This window comes from Pezoporus wallicus, unplaced genomic scaffold, assembly GCF_028554395.1.
Source record: "Pezoporus wallicus isolate ANWC-B61680 ecotype Strahan unplaced genomic scaffold, APGP_CSIRO_Pwel_v1 contig_8276, whole genome shotgun sequence".
In the NCBI taxonomy this organism is placed as follows: Eukaryota; Metazoa; Chordata; class Aves; order Psittaciformes; family Psittacidae; genus Pezoporus; species Pezoporus wallicus.
This window is the reverse complement of record NW_026636425.1, coordinates 119,206-142,334: the sequence shown is the minus strand read 5'-3', so window position 1 is coordinate 142,334 and position 23,129 is coordinate 119,206. Positions and strand designations below refer to the sequence as shown.

General features: G+C 45.3%; 1 protein-coding gene across 1 annotated transcript in view; it reads right to left on the bottom strand.

The window, feature by feature from the left end:
- The window catches only part of TRIM71 (tripartite motif containing 71), a 53,189-nt gene extending 41,559 nt beyond the window's left edge, over nt 1–11,630 (bottom strand). The window contains exon 1 of the mRNA XM_057400246.1: nt 10,710–11,630. Within this exon, the coding sequence (XP_057256229.1) occupies nt 10,710–11,573 (864 nt within the window). The 5' untranslated portion in view covers nt 11,574–11,630. The remainder of the gene's footprint in view (nt 1–10,709) is intronic.
- Nucleotides 11,631–23,129: the final 11,499 nt, after the last annotated feature.

Genomic DNA, 23,129 nt, shown 5'->3' with positions numbered 1-23,129 from the left:
TCATAAACCACAACATAGAATGACAAAAAGGAATAAACCAAATTCTGTCAGCTCCACAAGGACAGACAACTAGGATAGAGTTAGATTAACAATATACTCATTATCATGAGTAGTTCATCAGATTTCCATTCCAAGGTAAGCCATATACAAATGCACTTGAATTCTGCAAAAAAACATAACACTGTTCCCCCATATAGTAAAGAATACGTGGAAGAGTAAACAAGATTTCCAAGGAGCCTACCACTTCAGTGAGTCTCTCACCTCCTGATAGCATATTTGGATAGCACACAGTAATCTTAGCTGGGAAGTGTCGCTATTCTATTTTATTTTGGTACTTGTTTCAACATTCAACACTTCCTCTTTGCAACCTATCCCCAGATTATGAGAAGTGTTTCCTTCTATGTTACCTCCTTGGGTGGCATTAATTTAAGTTTTAATCAATAAAAGCACTTATGAAAACAGTCTTCTCCAACCAAGATGGTATTAAGTTTCATATATGTTATGGTATTTTCAGGTGAGACCATGGAGGGGTCTTGTTGCTCATATTAGAAAACTAATGTTAAAAGAGTATGTAAGACAGGATATCTTCAAGGCTTCCCCATGATGATTTTAGATATAACTTAAAATAGGACACCTTGTGGAGCAATTACTCTAGAACTACATACTATACAGCTTTCCATACTTTTTTCTGGAACAGATGCATTCAAGATTGGTGAAGACAATCCATCTGACAAGAAAACATCCATTCTGACAAGATACTGGTTCCATTATTCCTAGATTAACTGTCAAGCTTTATCTTTCATTTAGGAAAAAAATTAAGTCTTATTATGCTAGCCAAACCCTCATGAATACTATATAAAAATTATGTTTATATAAGTACACTGACAATATAGAATGAAGACAAATGAATGGCAACAGAAAAAGCAGATTACTAAACAGCTGAGAAGATGACAATTTAAAAGCAAGATGTTTAGTCACAAGAATCCTTTATGATGAAAAGCAGAGCTATGGGTTTAACAAAAATTCATTCAAAGCATCCAAGTAATTCAATTTCTTTTCAAAATTTTGGGGTTTAGAGTTAAGGCAGAACTCGGGGAGGAGAACAGATGAACAGGTTTGGACATGAGAAGAGGAACTTCAGTACTTTTTCTCCTTGTTCCCTACAGCATCTTCAGCTGAAGGGTTTTGCTACCTCCATTGTCCAGTGATTTTAGCCAACCAGGCACTGGCTTTCCTCCTCTTAGATGCGAGCTATTTTTTGCTAATCAGTGTGTGAAGGGATCAGATGCAGAACACGTACCATCTGAAGAAGGCTGAAGCAGAAAGGAATTGCAGATTAAGAGGACAAGGGTTACCTGTGCCAAGGCTAGCAAGGTAACTAGCCGATTTCCGCATGAACCCCCCCGCTTTGCCTGCATATCAAACATTTTATCATTTCCCTCCTCATTATATAGTTGTATATGATGAATACAACTTTCTGTGCCTGTACCCCACACCATTAAGGGGTCTCATCAGCCTGAGCTCCTTAGCAGCTCTGTTTTTTTCTGAATGGCATAACATGGCATTAAGGTTTCAGGAACTGAAAACATACAGAATGAAAATGCTAACCTTGAATTGTATTTACAAGGATGTTACTTGGAAGGCTGCGACTCCTCTGTAAGAAACTGGTTGCCAAATGAATTGGCTGAATAAATCCTCCACACAAAGTTTTTGTGGCTAGATGAGCAAATCAGAAACCAATTAACATAAAGTTAGCATATAGTTTAACACACAGTTTAACACAGTTACAGTGACTTCTGTAACAATAAAAATGATGGCATTTTCTGTAGATAAATAAGGTGTGTTTGCTTGTAGCATCTCATCTAAGAACTGAGATATGAAAATTAAACCATCAACTGTGACAATGGTTCAAGTGTTTGTTTTGTTCTAGTCTGTACTTCATGTTAACACCCACACTTTTACATTGAGAGTAGAAATGGGAGAACCTTAATGTAGAAGGTTTTTTCGGCATTGTTGCAAAGAGACCAAGATAGAAACACTAGTAAATACTGGCAGTAATCATGTACTGCGTGAAGTCACTTCACTGACTCAGAAGCATAGGAAATGAAAGATGACAAGAAAGTATTCAGGTGAAAGAGCCTCTGGACCTAATCCAAGGCCAAACATACAGTATACCACTACAAGCTTAAGTGGCCAAAGAACCCAACTACTGCAGTCTTTGCAAAGACATCCTGACCTTACCTATAGCCAGTCAGTGCCAAGTGCTCATTCAAGGGGAAATGAAATGCAGGCATTACGTCAATTTTAGCTGCAGTACTTCAGAACTTCCAGCAGAATCTGACTACTAGTTCTCTGGAATGTCTGTTTTCCTGGATCATACAGAAGTTTTAATTGTATGTAGCTGCATCACATGCAATCAAAGCATACAATTACTCCCTAAAAATATTATTTCAAGAGTAAGCCACATGGAATGGAACTCCCCTCCCTTTCAGTCTCACATGAACACTGCCTTAGAGGTTTCCCACTTGCATTTGGTACAGAGACACAGAAGTTAGTTTGTCTTGACACAGCTGCTACTGTTTAGAGTAACAGTTCAGATTTATGGGTACTTCTTTTTGGCAAGGTGCAAAGATGGAATAACATCACCTTTGCCAGAAAGGCAGTAATGTGAAGACATAATCAGGTTTGTTTTGACAAGTCACAATTGTCTGAAACTTGCCCCATCAAGTATATCAAATTTGTATGCATTCACATGCAGCCTGTCATTGGGAAGAGCACTGCGCGAGAGGGGCCCAAGGTTTGGAGTAGACAGCCCTCCAGCAGCATGCCAGCTCGGCAGAGGAAGTCACCTCAAAACCCTCATAGACTTGTTTCCACTCAACACCAGCCTGCTTAAGACTGCCCACTAACCTCCATAGTAACAACCCCACCGACAGGGTATATACAGGGTAATTCAAGTAAGGGAAGCATGCTTCAGCAACAGAAGTTCTCTCTGCTCTATTAAGAGGCTCAAGAGTCCTTAAAAAAAAAAAAAAAAAAAAAGAATAGAGCAAGAGCTACCATGAAACAGTACTGTCAATTAAAATACATGCTGTCCAGAATGCAGAAAGACAGATGACACCCTCACTCTAAGAAAGGGCATGCTGTCACCTTTTGGGACACTGTCAACAGCCACCATTTATAACCTTCATCTAATTCCCAGTTCTAATCTTACCAATACTTTCATGATATTGGGGGAGGTAGTATTACATCCACTCATTCACAATTATATTATTAGTGTATTATTATTGGTATATATATATATATAGTACAAGAGGGGAAGAAGCAAGAAGAATATTACATCTTCCTTCTATTACCATTATTGAGTATGAGAGCAGCACTGGGATAACTAGAACATCAGTGTTCCAGAAATTCTTTTCTACTTCATCCATTCCAATTCCCTAATTGTTGTTGTTAGCTTGGTTATTTATTTCAGGGTAGAATCTAATCCAGACCACTGCCTGACATTTCCAGTTCTGATTTTTGTTTTATTCATCCCCTGTAACCGTCCCTCCTCTCTTCCTAAAGTATTTGCCCATTCATTTAAAAGCCTTTAAAAGAAGTTGATAGCAAATGTGCTGTGTTAGGACACCACTGCAACACTACAGCTGCTTCTACAGTAACTAGAGGGGGGAAGGTTCTATTTGCCATTTGTTCAGTCAATTCAATATGATACAATAGATAATCTAGTTATCTGCACAACAGTTTCTGTAACTTGCAAGCACTTTAATGGGAGAACCACAATTTTCATTTTCCCCTACAAATAACCATTGATCCTACAACCACTTTAGCTGGATTGCTTATCAGTCTTCAATTAAAGAAAATCTGCTTTCCAGTTTGCTCATCTATACACAAAAACTGTTTAGGATACACTTGGCTCATTTGGCAACCAGTTTCTTATGGAGAAGACATGCCTTTCTCAAGTAACACCCTTGTATGGATCAAGTATTCTTGAAATCTGAGTGACTTTGTCTAGCAGGCTGCAGACCCCCTTCACGCTCCAACTTCAATGTATTAAATCTCCACTGCCTGTGGGCACAGAGCATATAGCAGTGGGGGCAGGGTGTGGTGTGCGGTGCGGGGGGGGGGGGGAGGGAGAGGAGGCTGGGGCAGGAATTTAACTCCTTAACAGCATTGCTTTTAAAGGAAAAAGGAGGCTTGGAGGCACAATGATCCTTTCCATTCTGTAACATGTTCTTCCTCAAAGTAACAGACTGCCTCCCATATACATGCACTTGCTAAAACGTTTTAGGACTATATAGTTGGCTCCCAAGCCACAGAAAGACACAGTGACAGGGAGCCCCTAGAAGCTAAATGATTGAGGATGTAAGAGATAACAATCACCTGACATGGCATTACTCAAGGTTACAGAGGATCAGGGACCAGTATCAACTAGTTTGCTGGCAATTCACAGACCATACTGCCAACCCTCACATAAGAGGGCATTCTATTATCTAGTTCCTTGATGCAGCACTAGGTTGGATTACAAAGCTTAAAGACATCCATAATGCAGACAGCTTTCATGCTTTGCTTGCACCAAAGATTTAAGGCAATGGTATACACTTCACTGTCTTGACAGCGTGAATGGCTGAGTAATAAGAACCACTGAAGTGCAGGGGGAGGGAAAGGGGAGGATTTGAAGTTTGATAATTGACATTTTCCCCTAAATAACAGTTTGCCTTTTGTTGACAAAGAGCAGCTGAACAAAAGGCTGTATAAAATTAGTCTTCCACCATATGCCTGCCACTCTGGACAGCAAGTACCTAAACATGGAAAGGGAACCTACAAAACCCAAGACAACACATGACAAGGGTAAAATACAGCAACAAGCTTTGACATTAACATCCGAGAATCCTGTCGACATTTGATTGCCAAATCTCAGGTCCCTACCAACCTTTTAATCCAGCCAAACACAGTGTTTGATAGCTCTCTAAATTTATGATACCTTAAGCAGGGAAAGAAATATTTACAGTGGGTGGTAATTTATCAGCTATCCACACAATACATGGGATGGTCGTATAATACAAGCAAGCAACTAAAAAAAGATAAGAGTAGTTAAAGGTATTTTGTCAAGCTTACTAAATATTTTGGTTATGCATGGAGACCAACATTAAAGGGAAAATGATGCAACACAAGTTTAACTATTACCTTTAGCTCACTAAAGGACCCTTCTCCCCAGAAAGCACCCAGATCCAAGGGCAGGCTGTCACTGTTTTAACAGTCCTGGAGAGTACCAGTACTGGGAGCAGCCTTGGTGATTACCTCTTCATTCAGTGAGGACCATTTCCACTATAGCACTGAATGATATAGCACTGGGGACCTCAATCTCCAGCATTTTTAAATGTTCACTCCGAAAAATTACTTACAACTATTGCTAGTTAGATTTCTTCAAACTGCCTATCTACTGCTGGAAGATAAGCCATTTTCTCCAAGTCAGCAACAGTGCAGAGGCATATAGCATAAAGTATGCCAAATCATAAAACAATAAGCTTCTTGTATAGTTTCTGGTTTAAGTCTCAGTCACTTGAATATTTTGCCTACATATGTGGGAAAACTGCTTACCAGTCATCATCTTATCCAACAAGCCCACCATCTGAGGTTTTAAAAATGCATATCACACACTCAAGTGAAATGGAATGGAGCTCTTATTTCTTCCAGCTGGACATGTAACTATAAATTGACACTTAAGTGCCAGTATAGCATACATATCCAAGAGGCAGCACAGTAGGACAACGGAGAACACACAGTGAGCCTCATCTGTGGGTACTGAGTTTTCTTCCCTGTCACACTAAACAGCTAGAGCTGTTTAGTATTCAGAGCTCGTCATCAGTTTCAGTTCCTAAGCAAGATTAGCTATGGACTCCATAGTTGAGAATCTCATTATTTTGTTGAGGGTTGGTGAAGAACCAGGTAGCTTAGAGTCAGAAGAACTTTAGGAAGTTAATATTACTCTTTTACTAGCTACCTACACTTTCTCTTTAAGGTGGGAAAGGTAAGGGGGAAAGAAGAGAAAGTTGTTCAAAGTGATATTACGTAGTGAAGAAACTTTTGAACTTTTTGAGTTAGAAAACAGCAGGAATTATTGCTCCAATTCTCTAACATGTTTTTATTCTATTCCTGTGACTTTCAAAAAAGCCGAAAACAACCCATGGAAGGAACTGCAGCTGAGGCCATGATGAGAACACCTAAAACAAGGACATATGCCTTATCTATCTTGGGATCAGGGACTTCCAATCATTACATTAACCAATACTTGCACTGCCAAACAGTAGTCCTGTTCCCATCCAGTATTTCTACACTTTAATTAAGTCTTAATGACAGGTCAAAATCATTACTAAAATTATGTACTACATAATTATGATTCAAGGTTGTATTTGTAGCTGCTCTGTTGAAAGTGGATTAACCCTAAAGAAAATAAACCCCTTCCGTGAAACCTGTGGTAACATTAGTCTTGCATTTGGTACATTGTTCATACATCTTAAGATCTGTGCTTTCAACACATCGTGATTCTTTGTCTGATGGAAAGACACCAAGAACTCTGCAGGAAGGAAGGGAGTATAGGAAGAGAACTAAGAAGAAAAAGGGGCAAGACAGTATTGAAAGAGGAGTAATACCTTCTTAACTTTAAACCAGAGGAACTAAATAGTTTTCCTCTAAGGAAGCATGGTCTAGCAAGCATGTCTACATGCTCTGAAGATTCAGCTGAAAAGAGAAACTCACTACGCATGATGCAAGATTTCATCCCTTGAAGTGCAAATTCAATCAGGCCCTGTCTACAAGTTAGGAAATACACTTAAGAGACATCAGTTTTAGCAAAACTGAAGTTAAAGAAAATTAGGCATGAAACTAGTTACTGTACACTGAGAACCTGTTTATTGTATACTTATCCCCACTCCTATTTTTTCAAGGGTTATTATAACCTTAGGTCTATGTTGTGGCCTGCAAGTTTCTACTGTATTGGTAACTGTTTTTTCAAAGATGTTCTCAAAGTAAGAGCACTCCATGAAACTTGCCTGAACAGACAAAAGCATTTTTGTTTCTTCCAATTTTTACTCACTGAAAACTATCTCAAGCCACGTTTAATAGGCCAGTAACATAAGAATATCAGTTAAATAAATAAAGCAGCAGTTAAATAAAATTGTTCTACATACAGAGAAGATACAGGAGCTACAGGTGTGCTCGGAAGGAGCAGCTAAAAGACAAGGCGGAGTAACCTAATAGGCAACCTGTTTAGCACCAGGTATATGAACATTATAAGTAAAAACGTGTGAAATTACTAAACCCCTTCATTCTGAGTATGTTACATCCACATTACATAAACCACATATGAACAAAATAACTTGCTGCCTTCACCCAGAAAAAATTGAAGACCCAAGTGTCAGTAACTGAATTTGAAGTATTGCATTCAGATTGGGCACCTGCATGTGCATTTGATACCAGAAGAAAAAAAGACAAAAGAAGTACAATAAGTGAAGGGCACATCAGCATAAGGAAATAAATACAGTTGCTTACATATACTGGAAGTATGAATTTCTCTAGCTCATATGCACATTTTCCTCTAAAGTTGAAGCTATAGCAACCACAACAGCAGCAACACAAAGTACTACATGGTAAGACCAGTGCCTCCAAGATGCCCTCCTCAAAGTTTCAATCATTTGATAGGAGGTAGAAAACCCCCGACCATTAGAAAAAGGAACAGCAAGAGCCTGCAGTATATTTGTCACATACCAAAGTTTTACATAAGTAGTCCTTGAGCAAAAGACACAGAACTGGGGATACACAAGCATACCCAACTGTTCTGGTGAGATGTGCGCTTTAAGAGCACCATGAAGTAAAGCTTAGTGTCTGGCAATGATGGCAAGCCATTACATAAAAGGAACCATTTCTAACCTACACTTCCTTCCTAGCCACATTATCCCTCCTTTTACCTCCCAGCAGTTCAGTTTGGGGCAGATTCCTCTGGAATTCAAATAAATTTAATCCAATGCTAGAAAAAGGTATAAATTCAATCAGCAAATTCAGCCAAGATACCAGATAAGCAGCTTTCAGTTCAGGAGACAGTTAAATGTTTGGATGCTTTCCCCTATATATACACAAGCCTTCAAAAGTTGCATCTTTTGCAATCTGGAAGACAATAAGGAGAAGTGTAATTTTTTTGGTAGTCTAAAAAGACACTAAGTTTTCAGGAACATATACGACTACGGAATTCAGGGCAACAGTCTAATTTTAGTCAGTCATGTTCACATACACTGATATCCCACCATGAGCCATTTCAACTTGCTTATCTGGCAAGAAACTTCTGGGCTTGTTAATTCATCTGCTCAATAGAGAAGGTGACCAAAGCCAAAACTGATGTGAGCAAAAGAAAGGAACAATGTGGGTAAGGGGAGAAAGAACTTTAAAATCCTTTCTTGCAGCGGTGAGGAACTGTGGTGCTACATCCTGGGGAAGGAGAACTCCACACCCAAGAGGACTATTCTAGCAGCTTACAGATGAGATCCACCTGCACTCAAACCTACCTGCATGACCATAGCCTGGCACCAGCTCTTCTCACTTACTGAGCAGAACCACTGCTTTTAACCACTGTTAAATTTAACTAGTGTTAAATCACTGTTTAATACTACTAAATTAAGGTTCCGATCTAGCATTCCCACCTTGCATTTTAGGTTTGTTTTCACACTATTAGACAGCCAAACAAAGTACTTAATGCATCACTTAAGTACCCTCTTGGAAGGCTGCCTTTCTATTATCATTCCTTTTATGAGGCTGTAAATAGCATTCTTAGAATTAAACAAGCAATAACCCTCACAGTTTTGCAACCATCCTTTCTCAAAAACAAGCAAACAAAAAAAAAAAGTACACCTCACCCACTTTATGTTTTTCCCAGCAAAAGTGAGAAAGATTAACAGTATAAACTGTTCCAAACAGTCAGTCTCTCCCAAAAGTCTTCACTTGAGTGGATAGTAAGTACAGATCAGGCACACCCACATTTAAGGAACCACCGAAACTCACACTAATTAAGAACACTAGTAGATCATTAATTTGCAGAATAAAAACCTTTCTCAACAGGAGCCAAAGGCTTGAAAATGCTCACTACTTTTAAAAGATTTCTAGGTCTACAGGACATAAGGGCACCCAAAATCAATCATAAGAGACATGTACTCTTTTACACTTTTCAAAACACACTAATGAAAATAAAATTAGTTATGAAAAATAAGCTAACAAGCTTTTTTAGCAGTTACTTCTAGAAAAGTTGTACAGTTTAAGCAAGGCTAGAAGACCTTTTTTTGTTTTACAATTTAAGATTTTAAGTCTACAAAATACCTTGGAGCTTCTGTCCCAGCTACATCTTCACTAAGTGGTGGTGAATACATCTGCTTTGGAAGATACTATCTGCTATGGCCAAAAGCCCTCTATTGCTTAATTTTACACACTTTGAAGGTTTTTGTTTTCCCAAAATTCATACTTTGTCCTCCAATACCAGCAAATTTAAGAAAAAATAAAAATTCTTCCAGAGCCTCCTAGAACATTATTTCAGAAGTACAGCAGCATTAGAGGAGATAATAAAAGCATCCTTGCAAACCCAAGACAAAGGCATCACCACATTTCACTAGGCTAAACGCCTTCCTCTATCAGTCAAGGAAGCATCCCACATACTACCCTGTCCTCAGGCAGTTTTTTTTCCCCCTGAAGCTGCCCACTTTCATACTGGGAGGAAACTACCTCAAACACTGAAGATACTGGCAAATTCCAGGAAAATCCCCTGCATTGACATCGGGAGCAGAAGGGGGGGACAGCAGACCGCCATTTTCCAGTCGGTGATAAAAACCAAGTCTCAGACCATCACAGCAAGAAACTCTCTTCTGATGAAGCTTAATACAGCCCAGTTCACTTTGAAGAAGCCACAGCCTCTTTTAGATCCGTGAAAAAATATTAAGGCTCATCAGAAACACAACTCGCAAGCAAAGCGCTTTAAATATAGAGCACGTAAAGCCAAGTTCCCATTTTTAACATCAGTGAAGTTCCCGTTTGCACCACAGAGGCAGCTAAAGTGTTGTTACTCAAGGGCAAGAGATGAAGCTGGCATACACAAGTGTATCTGTTAACTTTCCGACTACCTCCAACTAATTAAAAAAGGATCCTGTCCTTGATACAATCATTTTCCTTTGTATCTAGTAGGGGTTTCTGTCTTCAATGGGTTACACGCCACAAATATTCCACGAAGTGATTTAACTTTGCATTAGACACATCAAGGGGCTTGGGGGGGACTCCAGACTTCCCCTCATCTCACCTCCACGGACCCGCCACCCCCGCTAAGCCCCCCACAAGCTCCCACAAAACAGCGGCGCCCGCAGTCCGATGCCCCACCGCACATCGCGTTAGCGGCTCCCCACCGCCCACCAGCGGCCCGAGGCTTCCACGACCACCTCTCGTGTCACCGCCTCCCGCAACCTCCCTGCTCACCTCTTCCTCCCGGGACGCCGTCGCCTTACCGTACCCATCCCGAAACCACCCGCGTTCCCCGTGCAACGCGGGGAGGGAGGACGAAGCGCCGCGACTGGTCCCCGCCACCTGCCTGCCCCTCGGGGCCGGGTGCAGTGCAGGCGGGGGCCCTCTGGCGCCGGCCAGGGGCGGGAGCGCGGCCACGCACCTCCCGCGTACTCGCTCACCTCGTCGTCGTGGTGCTGGCAGTAGCTGGCCCGGTCGGGGAACACCGAGAGGATGTTGTAGGGCGAGGCAGGGTAGGGTGGGCTCAGGGCGATCGGCGCGGCGGGGCCGGCGGCGAACCGTTCGATGAAGTGGTCTTTGGTGAGGCGGACGCGCTGGTGCGCTCGCACGCAGTTATCGCACAGGTGCTCCTGGCAGTCGAGGCAGCGGGAGCTGGCCGCGTTGCCCTCGTCACAGGAGCTGCAGCGGGGCTCGCCTTGCCGGCTGTGGGGCCGCCGCAGCAGGAGCGCCGCCGGGCCGCCGCCGCCGCCCGAGGACGACGACGATGTCGAGGAAGGCGCGGCCGAGGCAGCGGCGGGCGAGGAGCCGGCGGCGCGGGGAGGCGGCGGAGGGCGGCCGTGGTGGCGGTTGTTGCCGCCGCTTCCCCCTCCCGCGCCGGAGCCTGCGGTGGGTCCGGCCCCGGCGGCGCGGCCGTTCTTCTGCTCGTCGACAGCGGCGGCCACGACGACGACGTCCAGCAGGTTGCTCAGGAGGAAGTTGGAAGAGGGCAGCGCGTCCATACCCGAGGGCTCCGAGATCACCACCTTCTGGTCGCAGATGGGGCAGCGCAGCTTGAGCGCGTCGCCCGCACCGGGGTGCCGCTGCGCCTCCAAGCATTGGCGGCAGAAGGCGTGCAGACAGGGCAGGACGTGGAGCCTCCGCGGCGGGCCCCCGCAGGAGGAGCCGCTGCCGCCCCCCCCGGAGGAGCCGGAGGTCTGCGAGGAGGACGAGGAGGTAGAGGAGTTGGAGGAGAGGGGAGCCGGCGAGCCGCACATCTCCTTGCACAGGGGGCAGATCTGGAAGTCGGACTCGGGAAATGAGGCCATTTGCGATGGGCCTGACTCCTCGATGGGGGGTGAAAATGTTATCTCCCCTCCCTCACCAAAATAAGTCAGAAAAGACAATAACGTGCTCAGAAAACACAAGAGGAGACAGGGGGCGTTTGGAGAAGGTAGTTCTGCGAGCGGCTTACGAGCAAGCTAGCAACGATCAGTCGTTTTGCCAAGTGGGATCGATTGGCCGGTTTTGCAAATACGGTGTCATCGATCCGGCAGTCTGCAGGGAAGTGGGTCCTCGCCTCGTACCGCTACTGGGCTTGATGCTGCTCCCGCTGCTGCAGGGGGATATTTTTGGTATCAACGTATAGCTGTCCCGTTCTCTCTCAGCAAATGGATCCTCTCTTCCCTCACATGTACTTAACCCCCGATCCCCCGCTGCATTAGACAAATTGTATCGATTCCAGATCTGTCAATACCTCACTCAGTCTTCCCATCTCCACCTCGGGTCAGCAGTTTGACAACGCTGTTCGGTTACTTGTCTTCCTGAACAGAAAATGCATGGGCGCCAACTGCCCGATCCCCACCGCATCCAGCAGGGATCGGGCCTTCGTCTGCCCGGGCTCGGCTCCGGTTCCCACGGCCGAAGGACGGAGTCGGGGCGGCAGTGCAAGTTCCTCTTGGCCGGGTGGACGCGGGTGGGGGGCAGCAGGGGCTTAACTCAAGTTTCGCTCTTTCTTCTTGGGGCGTTGGTTTTTTTCCTCTTTTCCTTTAAACCTGCGCTTGTCGGGGGGGAAGGGGAAATTTCGTTTCAGTTCCCCCCTCCACTTTTGCAATCCAGAGCAGCTCTAGGAGAGAGAGAGGCACTGAAACACAGTGGCCAGGCAGACTTCTCCAGCTCCCGTCCTCCCCCGCCGACGCCTGCTCCACCACCGCATGACTGGGGGGTGGGGATGGGGGCCGGCACTGGTGCCCACCCCACCGGCGGAGACTCACGCTGGCGGGACACGGAGGAGAAGGAGGAAATGGGAAGAAGAAAAGGGCTCGGAGGGGCAGGCTAAGGAGACCAAGTCCCCACCACCCCACCCCATCCCATCCCCCCCTCGCTTCTCGGAGCTCCCACCGCACGCCTTCCTTTATGAGGGGCTCCCCGCAGTGGCGGAGGGAACGGTGAGCACACAGAGCCCCGCCACAAGCAGTGCCCGGTGGGCTCTCCCGGCCGGCTGGTCAGCACCGAGACCTCGACGCGGATCGCACACGCCGCAGCGGCCGGACAGAGGAGCAGCGGCAGGTCCCCGCGGCCTCCCTGAATTATTCATGGAAGGAGGTATTATATTCGCTCGCACAAATTGGAGCCGCTGTGCAATGCTATCCGAGAGCGCTACGCTCGTCCCCTCCTCCTCTCCAGTTCTCGCTCGCTCTGAGCCCCTGCAGCGCCTAGGATCACATTTCCTTTGTCATCTCGCCTCTTCGCGTGGTGTTTTATTGAGAAAACAAAAATAATATAAAAGCCGAAGAGAGGGAGGGCGGAAGGGAAGGAAAAAATAAAAACAGCCAAAAAAAAGCCTCAAACTCCCGCCTCCCCTGCGATCTGCAGAGCCGGAGCCCACCAGCCCTGGGGGGTGAATTAGCAGGAATTACTCACTGATGCGGCAGCACCGTCCCGGGCGGCGTGGGATCCGGGGAGAGCCATCGCGCTGGGAACCTTCCCCCTGCCTGGCGGGGTGCGGAGGTGCAAAGCCGGGAGAGGGAGGGGGGGCGAGGCCCTCGGGGGAGGGGGAATTGGGGGCGCGGTGTTGTCGGCGGCGCTGACTCCGGCCCCGCAGCGGGCGGTGGCACTGGCGCGGCGCGGCGTGCGAGAGCCTTTTAAGCTCCGACGGCGCGGGCTGACTTCCGCCCGGCTGCGGGGGGCGACCAGGGGGCGGTGGCGGCAGGCAGGAAACATTCGCCCTCCTCCCGCCCGACCTGCCCCCATCCGCCCGCATCCAGCCCGGCCGACCCCCGTCCCCTACTACCCCCCGCGATATTTTAATACCGGTTTTCGTTAGCGGGACCCACCACCATTCTCTCCTTTGGGTTTGACGCACTACCTCCCTGCTCGTCCTTCTTTTTCGGTTTGAGATGCGAGCGGGGAAGGAGCGGGGCCCCGGGGGCCGTTCTTTGAAAGCATCAGGGCATTAATGCAGCTTTAGACATTAAGTCGCTCGATTAATTGTTTTCTTACGACCAGTCTACTGGCGACCGGCTTCTTCCCGCGCCGTCGCGGTCGCTGCCGGGGCAGCCGTGCCCGGGAGGGAGAACCCCAGGTTTGTTGCTCGCCGGGGGCAGGCAGAGGTTTCCTCGCCTTCAAACTGCCGCGATGAAGTTAGCAAAAATTACAGGTGATGCCGTTTGCACCGCTCGCTGCGAGACCAAACCTAAATAAACCCGCGACAATTACGGTTTTTAATGAACCCCTCGCAACCAGCGGCTGCTGGAAGTAAAGTTGCAGCTGGTGCCCAAGTGAGTGGCCACCCTCGTTTTGGTGGGGCTTGTGCTAGCAAGGGAAGACACATGGTATCTTGCCCTCAACGAGAGAACTGGGGATGCTGAAACATTTTAAAAAGTGGAACTGGCTTCGGGATTGGAAAGCAAAAAAAAAAGAAAAGAAAAAAAGAAAACCAAATAGGAAAAGGAATAAAAATAAGAAAAGATAAAAACAGATTTGTGAATGAAACAATCTGTAAATAAGCAAAATAAACTCGAAACAAAATAATATTAAGTAATGATAATAAATTTAAAGGAAACCCACAGAAAACAAAACCGGGCTATTAAAATACATTGAATTATGTTCCTCCTCTGTTTAGGCCTTAGCTATATAAATAACTAACACTGTTTAGGCCTTACACACACAAATAACACTAATTTAAATCATCTACTTAAAAATACCTTTTTTTCCTTTGCTGACAGGTACTAAAGGCAGCTATGAGCCATGCCTGTGAGGATTGCTCACCCAAAGCCCTTCAGAGAACTGAGAATCTCAGGAATGCTAATGCCCTTATGGGAGGCCAAGTGATGGGAACCGCTGATGGAGTCTATGGGCAATTTGTGTTAAGTTGTAAACAAGCATGAATATTTATTATGCATTTACATTATTTATATTTATTTATTTATTAAGCATTTCTATTTATTATGCCACTCTAGTATATTCAGCTGAGAACTTGCCTTTTGTATCACTAAAGGATTGGGGTCTGTGTTCTTTATATGTTCACATTTGAGCATGAAGGTGAAACCCACCGCAGCTTTGGCTAGCAGAGGTTGAAAAATCACTGAGCCTTGCCTGTGTTTGTCCTGTGGTTGCTGCAGATGATTATGATGCTGCAGAGCTTATCCTTTTCCAAATGAAGCCTGTTATTTGAGAAGAATGGCAACTTCCTGAACAACAAACATGCAGTGGATCCATGTGGGTTTCCCAGATAGCCCTTTCCACTAGCTCCCTACAGTAGGAACCATCATCTTGTGTGTTCAGAAATATTTTAGTTGGGCAGAAATTCCCAGATGCATGTCTCCAGGCATCTGACACCCCTTGCCTTCCTCAGTGACAGCTGTTTGCTTTCCCGCTTCCTGGCTGAAGAGGGCAATTTTGCCCATCTATGCTTCAAATGGCTCTAAAGGGTTCACAAGACTACCTAGATGCTGCGGAAGGTCCATTTTGCTGACAGGATCCACTGTATTTGTGCCAAAGCTCCTGAAGCTTGTTTGCAGCTTCGACCCTCCCTGAGCTTGTAAAAGGGCATAAGCAATTCACTGTCCCTGAACAGTAGGTCCTTATTCTTCAGCTGTCATCCTCGTACTTGAGCACTCCACCTCTCTAAATCAAAGTCCTTTTCTTGTCCCTCCACCACTGTCGAAGGAACAAAATATTTTGAGGCTTTCTCTGTTTATGGATGGCTTTTTGTCGTCATTGTAAAAAATGCTGAAATAAAACTAAAGGTAATATGCCAATATTATACTCCATTCTGAAATGTTAGCTGCTGGAACACTTGTGTGCTCAACTACACAGCAGATAGCACTTTTGTGTGCATTTTTCTGCTTACTGCATTGACTGGATTTTTTTTGATCTGATTAACTTGTTCGGCTATAAAAAAATACCATCAGCACTCCTCAGATAGAGCAAGGCATCAATACATTTCATTTGTTCTCTAAGCCAAAACCACACATGGGTGAATAACAGTGCAAGAGCAATAGGTGAACTACAAGAGGCTTCTGGTTCTGGTAGACAGCAGGATGAGAACTTATTTTTATGATTTTTCCCTGGGAAGCAGCCGCTTCACATTTACCCTTTCTGTTTCTTAAAAACAAAAGAACAATAGCTATACTGGTTAGCGGGGCTATTGTCCCTCTGTGCCAAATGCATGAAATCTTACTGCTTACATGAGCATCTGAGGTATTTCTCTGCATTCTGCTTGTGCTCCTTTGTATCGCTCTGCTGAGATTTCTTGCATTTATTCCCTTCTTTCCAGTATTTTTCACACCTGTTTCTCTCATGTTTCTTTTGCCCTCCATTCATATGCTCTTGCTGGTCTGTTTTTGAAAGGGTGTAGTTTGTGCTGAAGGTAAACCCATCATTTAAACTGTGTTGAAAACATAACTGTGTCAAGATCACATCAGAACTGTTAAAACGTTAACCATTAAAACATTCTAACAGTGATAAAATCTTGGCATGATTGGCCAGATCTTCAGGAGATCTGAAGGAGCATCAAGATATTTCTGAAGGTATTTCCACCTAGTGAAAAACCTCTGTTTGGCAACACTTGCCTGTCCTTGACTAACTGCCCAGCCACTGCACCTAAAGTGTGCATTAAAAAAGGTGTTGTTTTTTTTTTCCCCCCTTATATTTAAGTGGAAAATAGGACATAGATTGGGGCAGAAGACTGCACCTGAGTCATTCTGTAGTATCTGCTTCCAATGCTGGGATGCGCTTTCCACTGTCTGTACTTGGAAGCTTCTTTTGCTTGAAGGAAGGCATCTGCTTTCTGCCAGAAGCACTACAGGACAAACAGAACTGTGTTCCTGCCAAAAGCAATACAGCTGGAAAAGCCAGGGGTCTGGAGGTTAAAAGCTTCGTTAAATAGAACCAGGTACAGTAAATGTGGGTTTGGGGATATTTTGCTGTGATTTTAGAGGCAAACATTCACATAAAGAGCCACCTTTGTGAAATGGTCCAGCAGCCAGATACTGTTTGCCCTCCTGTGTTGAGCAGTAAGGCAGTGTGCAAGCTCAAAGCTCAGCAGGGCTTATGAACAGGAGATGCGGAGTAGCTGGTGCAACCTACCCTGGATGTGCACAGGTAATAATAAACATGTAGGACCATACTTCTGTTGTCATTGTTGCTGTTTTCCATCTAAGGACCCAGAAAACATTTCCACAGCCAGTAACGAAAGACTGGACGTAAAAAGATAAGACTTGCTTCAAGTTCATTGCTTCAAGTTCTGCATGATATTTTCCAGGGATTATAAAGACCTAAAACTCTCCCTGTCCTGATTCACCCAAGAATCCCTTTCCTTCTTTATTTGTTAACAGAGACAAGAGACGCAGTGTTGCATCCAACTTGGATTTTTGCCTCCCACACTGAAGAATTTGGTAGTAAGTCAATGAATTAAGGCAGCACTTCCAACAGGTCTATCCACAGGGAAAAGCTGCAGCAAGACCTTGATGCTGGTGAAGTCTTTGGGGATTTCACATTTGTCAGTGCCAGATAAATGAAAGAGGAACATTCTGCTGTTGATTTTTTGCTTGCTGTGAGCAACTTTTTCATTGCACTGAGAGGAATATCCATCTTGTATTTTGGCTTTCATCATGACTGTACTTCATGGACAACTGTGCCACTTAAATCCAGCCACTTTAGCCCTGATTTGTGCTTTTGTTTCTTTTTTTTCCTTTCCTCATTTTTTCCTCTTGTGAGCACAAACTTCTAAATTTGCATCAAATTCCACATTTGCCATGCCTGCTATTGCATACTGACTCTTGCTCAACTGTGTATCTGTCATTGAATCCGTTAGTAAGTACAGTAGTAAGCTCAACTTTCTGCATGTGTTACTTAGTTTCCTGTATAATATGCTTGGTCTTGAGCAGGGTGGAGGGCTGGGGAGCAAAGAAGTGTTGTCCCTATGGTATAAATCATTGGGAACTGGCTTGCTCAGCATATTAATTCAAGCTCTTGACACCCCTTCATCCACCAAGCCATCTCCCCTATAGCAAGGTCACCTTGATTTTAAAGATGTCCTTGTTAGGATGGGGTGGGATCCAAAGGGGAACAGAGATAGCCTCCCCTGTACACCTGTGCAAGTGAAATCTATAGATCTTGTTGGTGTGCATCTCTACGTCTCTACACCCTTCAAGCTTTGAGAAGCAGAGATCTTGCACTCAAACAGCTGAGATAACTTTTAACCGCAGAGACATAGCCTGATTTAGGGATTAACCCTCTACTCTCCATTCCCAGATGATTCCCTACTGTTCTGCCTTACAGCACTGAACTTTGTGGGTAGCTGATGCAAAGATGTCATTTTGGATGTGCTAAAGAAAGTTTTTTTTCACTTTTATTGATAGAGTGTCACAGAGCACATTTATGGTTAAGCCTCATTCTAGCTCTCCTAATACTTGGTATACACCTGAGAGGAAACTGAAGTACCTTTCTCCCACCTACATTCTGATTCGTTCCTTCTTCCTTTCAGAAATTCTGGCTGAAAATCATGCAGTTCTAACAATGTAGTGGTATTTAGCATCACAAAGACTTTCAGCACCTTTACTTCCTAAGGACTGCATCTCTAAAACCATTTTCCTTTTCCAGACTTCTCAAATCTATCTCTATTCACCATCTGTTCAATCAGATTTCTTGTTAGACTAAGTACCTATGTTCGCTTTAATCTTTGATGATGACAGCCCCCAGGATGGGCTCAGGGCCAGAAGATGCCAGTGCCTGTTCTTCTCACCCTGATGCTGTTCTAATGCTGTTACAGCTTTCAAATGTGATGCCTACCATTAAGAATGGTCTAAATCCAGGCTTTAGCCCACATTTCATTGACTGGATGTTGGACTTATGCAAGAAGTGATGCTGGAGTAGTATTAAAGGCTCTCAAACTCACCTTCAACAAAATGTCGCATCAGGTCTCTTTTCCCTTCAGGAAAGGCAGAATAGACATGTCTTGTAGACATGCTCTGCAGGTCAAGAAGTGCAAACTCTGAGCAGCTGGAGGTAGAAAGCAGATGCCAACATTATGGGCTAATAATTACAAATGTTTTGCTATTAGCCTTCCATTTCCTGACACTGCTGCTGCTGCCCCGATACCTCACTTCACATTCATCCTCTCCGCACAGTTAATTCGGCTGTAACTGAGGAGTCCACCCTACCTTCCTTCTTTGTTCACTTCCTCAAGATCCTTTTACTCAGCTGGGGGAGTTCTGTTAAGTGCAGGAGGTGGAATAGGCTAGCGCTTGAGGTAGAATGGCTTGTCAGCTGCTAACACTTCTCCACAGCTGTGTAAACTCTGGGCACAGGCAGCTGTTCCCCTCCAAATCTGTCTGCAGGAGCGGGGAAGCCTGGCACCCACAGCTATTCATTACCAGCCCCCTGCAACGGGATGTGTGAGTGTCCCCTAACAGCGTCACAATGGCTGACCTTGTAGCCTGTTCAGAGGGACACTGGAAATCTTCCATCTCTTCAGATGGTTACAAAGAGACATTATCTATGTCTTAAGGCTATCTGTGTCCAAGTGCTACCCATTCTCATCTCGTCATTCCTGGGGACCTGGACAGACCACTTTTCCCTCAGGGCCAGGCAGTGTAATTCTGTGAGCATCAGCAAACGGTGACCCTCAGAAAGCAGCATGTGCCCTCAGATGATTTTGTGTTGTGTGCAGCATTTATCCTGACCCGCATTCATGTGTTGCTCTGTCCCACAGCTGCTCTAATCAAGGCAGATCAGGTCCAGAGGTATAAATTGAATGCCGAGAGAGAAAAGTGGAGATATTTCTGCATTGTCCTTAGCAAGAAACAGGGCTTGAGCTACTCTGGATCTAAAATGTTTAGGGGTTTATGTGTGGAAACCAACACTGGTCAGAAATGCAAAGGTAATACACTCCTTTACAAGAGCAAATGAACAAGCAAGCAGCTGTACAGGGTGATAATCACAGTTTCTGCTTCATGCAAATATTTATTGTGGCTCTAATTGTGTTCCCTGTAGGGAAAGCTGTAAGATGGACTCAGAGGAAGCTTTTGCTGCCTTGCATCATGCAGTTCTTCCAGTCTGAGGTTACAGGATGACTCTGTTGTGCATTCATGGGACATGCAAGAGGTTGGAGTCTTGGATCCCATCCCCTCTGCAAAGTCTCTGGGGACATGAACTAACCCATGAAAAGGGCTCTCCCCTTCTCGATGCTCCTCCAGGGAACCGAGAAGGGAGAAGCTCTTGCCTGGGCAGCTCTCCCTGGCAGTGGGAGCAGGCAGCTGTCTCCTGTGTGGGAGATTGATGGCATCCCTACGGTCCTTCATAAAACTGGGCTTACAAAAGCACTTTCATCACAACCCAGAGCCCTTCTCACGTGCCATTGGAAAAAGGTGGCTGAGAGCCTTTGGGTGAGAGCCTCTTCACAGAGAATGAGCTCCAATGAGCCACATGTTTCTTGGAGGCTATTAAATGTCCCTTTGCAGCATGCCTTCTCTCCGTGTGTGAAAGGTCCCTGAGCCTGCTGGTGTAAATCCTTCCCAGGATACCTCCACCACAGGAGCTATAAATAGGCTGGGGGATAAGAAAAAGGGAAGCTTTCTTAAAATGGAGGATACCACAGGTCCTGTTTGCAGGAGTGGAGCTTTAAAGGGAAGGCAAGGATTCAGGAAACTTTTAAAGCTGTTGATCTGAATGATGCTATAGTTTTCAGAGAGAGGAATGCTGTCACTCTGAAGATCTTTTGCCTTTTTTGCTTTACTAAAGCAGGGTGTTGTCTCTCAAATAAAACCCACGTACATTTATGATGACGGATGCCTGCTGGGAAGAGAAGTCTGTATATCTTCTGTTTGCTAGCTGCAGAGCGGTGGAGTTGCGTTGAGCCTGATAGCCCCTTTTGTGAACCACTGCCTGGCAGTACAGGTACTCATTTGTTTAAATAAAAGGAGCCAAAGGGCTTGTGTGGCATCTGCAGTGCAGACGCTACCCTTCCTCCCCATGTTTCACAGCTACCGGCCTTTGGATGCTACTGCAAGCCAGAGAAGTAAAAATACGGAAGGAGGGAGTGAGACTCAGGAAGCCAAGTCAAATGGCGGTAGCAGCATCTCAGGAAGCTTGCCCGAGGTGGCGGGGTACAGGGCAGGTGAAGAAGATCAGAAGCGTAGGAAATCAGGGAAACAGATGCGGCCATGCCAGGCTTTGGGGAAGGAGCTCCCTAGATGCAGGGCTGGCATTCCCATGCGTTCCCATCTGGTAGTGAAGGAAATTATGTAAAGTGGAGGGGCCAGGGGCCCCTTTCTTCTTTTCTTCTTCCTTTTTTTTTTTTTTTCCCTTCCAATTCTTTTCTCCCCTCACTTCCCATGATGCAATTAAACAGCCATTGCTGACATCATCATGTATGCACTCTGAATGCAGCCATTGTGTCTCGGCCGTGGTGCTGTACTATATATAGATTAGTTGCCAATCTCTGCTATGTATGAGCAGGGAAGACACCAAAGGAATTAAGTGAGCAGTTGCACTGTAGGACTCCTGGCTTTTGTCCCATAACCTCAAGACACTATGGACCACTAGAAATAATCAAAGGTAAGTGATTTGGAGGCCCAGCCAGGAAACTTTTGAAGGATTGATTTGCAGCAGTGGTAGGAAAGCAGCCTTCTAGGTTGTGATGCAGGAAGACAATTTGACCCACACATGTTCCTTTTATGTAAAAATAAATGGTTAATTGGTAATCTCCCCTTGCCAATGTCTATTCCAGGCAGCATTAGGTAGCTGCAGATCCTGCTTCCTTAGCTGTAGGTAGATGGAGGAGTAACCTCCATCTGGGAATTGTGGTTTTGGCCTTCTGGGCATTTGAGTACAGGGTGAGTGATTTCCCCTCTGCAAGGGGGTCAACATACCATGCAATCCATTGTGCAAGACCAGCAGAGAAGCCAGAGCATGTCTTCGCGTTGCTGATGGCATAAAAGTGTAAGTGCTCAGGGAGGACTGGTGCTACATCTGCAGCCACCATGTACCAGGGAATCTCTTCCACCTTGAGCCTGTCCAAGTGATCTTGCCAGAACTTCCCTAACTTCCCAAGTTAGGGAAATTTGGTCTTTTGCTTTTGCAGCAAGACAGCTCCATTGGCTCCTTCTCCCTCCCTCCCACCCAGCCCTTTGGCAGGAGGTGACAGGAGGTGGCTGAACCAGTCTAACAGCTCAACACTTCAGAAAGGGGAAAGTCCCACTTCTTCCTTCTAGCTCCTGCTCTTTGCTACTCATCTCTGGACACCCAGGGCAGTTGACAGCAGGGACTGATGAGTGCTCCAGTAGAGGAGGTGGTGGGACAGCAGAGCTGGATGAGCAGGAGAGGCTTGGTGTCTGAGGAGGTAAATGAGGCTCTCCCTGTTCAGCATCAAGCTGTTAGATTGACTCAGACAACAGACAATGTGAGGGTGTAAATTGATCCTGAAAGGAAAGCTTTGATATTAGATGCTTTTTTTCTTTTTTGTTGACTTCACCCCAGGCCAAATTCCACCTAAACTGTGGCCACTAGCAGCTTTTTCAATCATTTCATGAAGTCCCATACCAAGGTGATGAGACCAAGTGTTGCTGCAGCCCCAGGCATGCACCTTCCTGCCCTTAGCTGCCCTTGGGCCAGTCACAGCCTTTCTGTTTCTAAGAGATGTTCACATCTGCACTCAGTAAATGGCACTTTTTGTTGCTCTGGCGTCTGCTAGACATTTAAGAACAAGCTGGGTAAAAATATTTATTTCTTGTAGTCCCTGCAAGGGTGTCTGTTGCATTGGTAGCAGGCAGAGAAAATGGCTTTGAAAATCGTCAAGGATGGAGGTTCCCCAGCCTCTCTGTAGCCCTGCTCCCATGTCTGCCCCACCTCTCACAACAAAGAAGGGGTTTCCTTATGTCCAGGTAGGATTTTCCGTGCTGCAACTCATGAGTGTGTGCTCTTGTGTTTCCAGTCTTCTCAGGCTAGATAAACCCAGTTCCCTTAGCTTTTCTTCACACATCATGCTCTAGCTCCCTAACCATCTTAGTGACACTCTGCTGTACTTGCTTCAGTATATTCATGTCTTTCTTGCACTAGTAAGCCCAAACTGGATACAGTACCCCAGGTACAGTCTTGCTACTGCTGAAAACAGGGGAAGGATGACTTCCCTTGACCTGCTGATTAGGCACTTGCTGGTCCAACACAGTCTGGAGTTAGCCTTCATCCCTGTGGGACCACACAGGCTTGTGTAAAAAAGTCTCTTGTAAAGGACTTGTAAAAAGTCCCTCTCCAGATTCCTTGTAGGCTCCCTTTAGGCACTGGGAGCTGCTCTGAGGTCCCCCTGGAGCCTTCTCCTGTCTGAACAAGCCCAACTCTCTCTTATACTTGTTAGTCCTTTTAATTACATGTATATTGCAGAG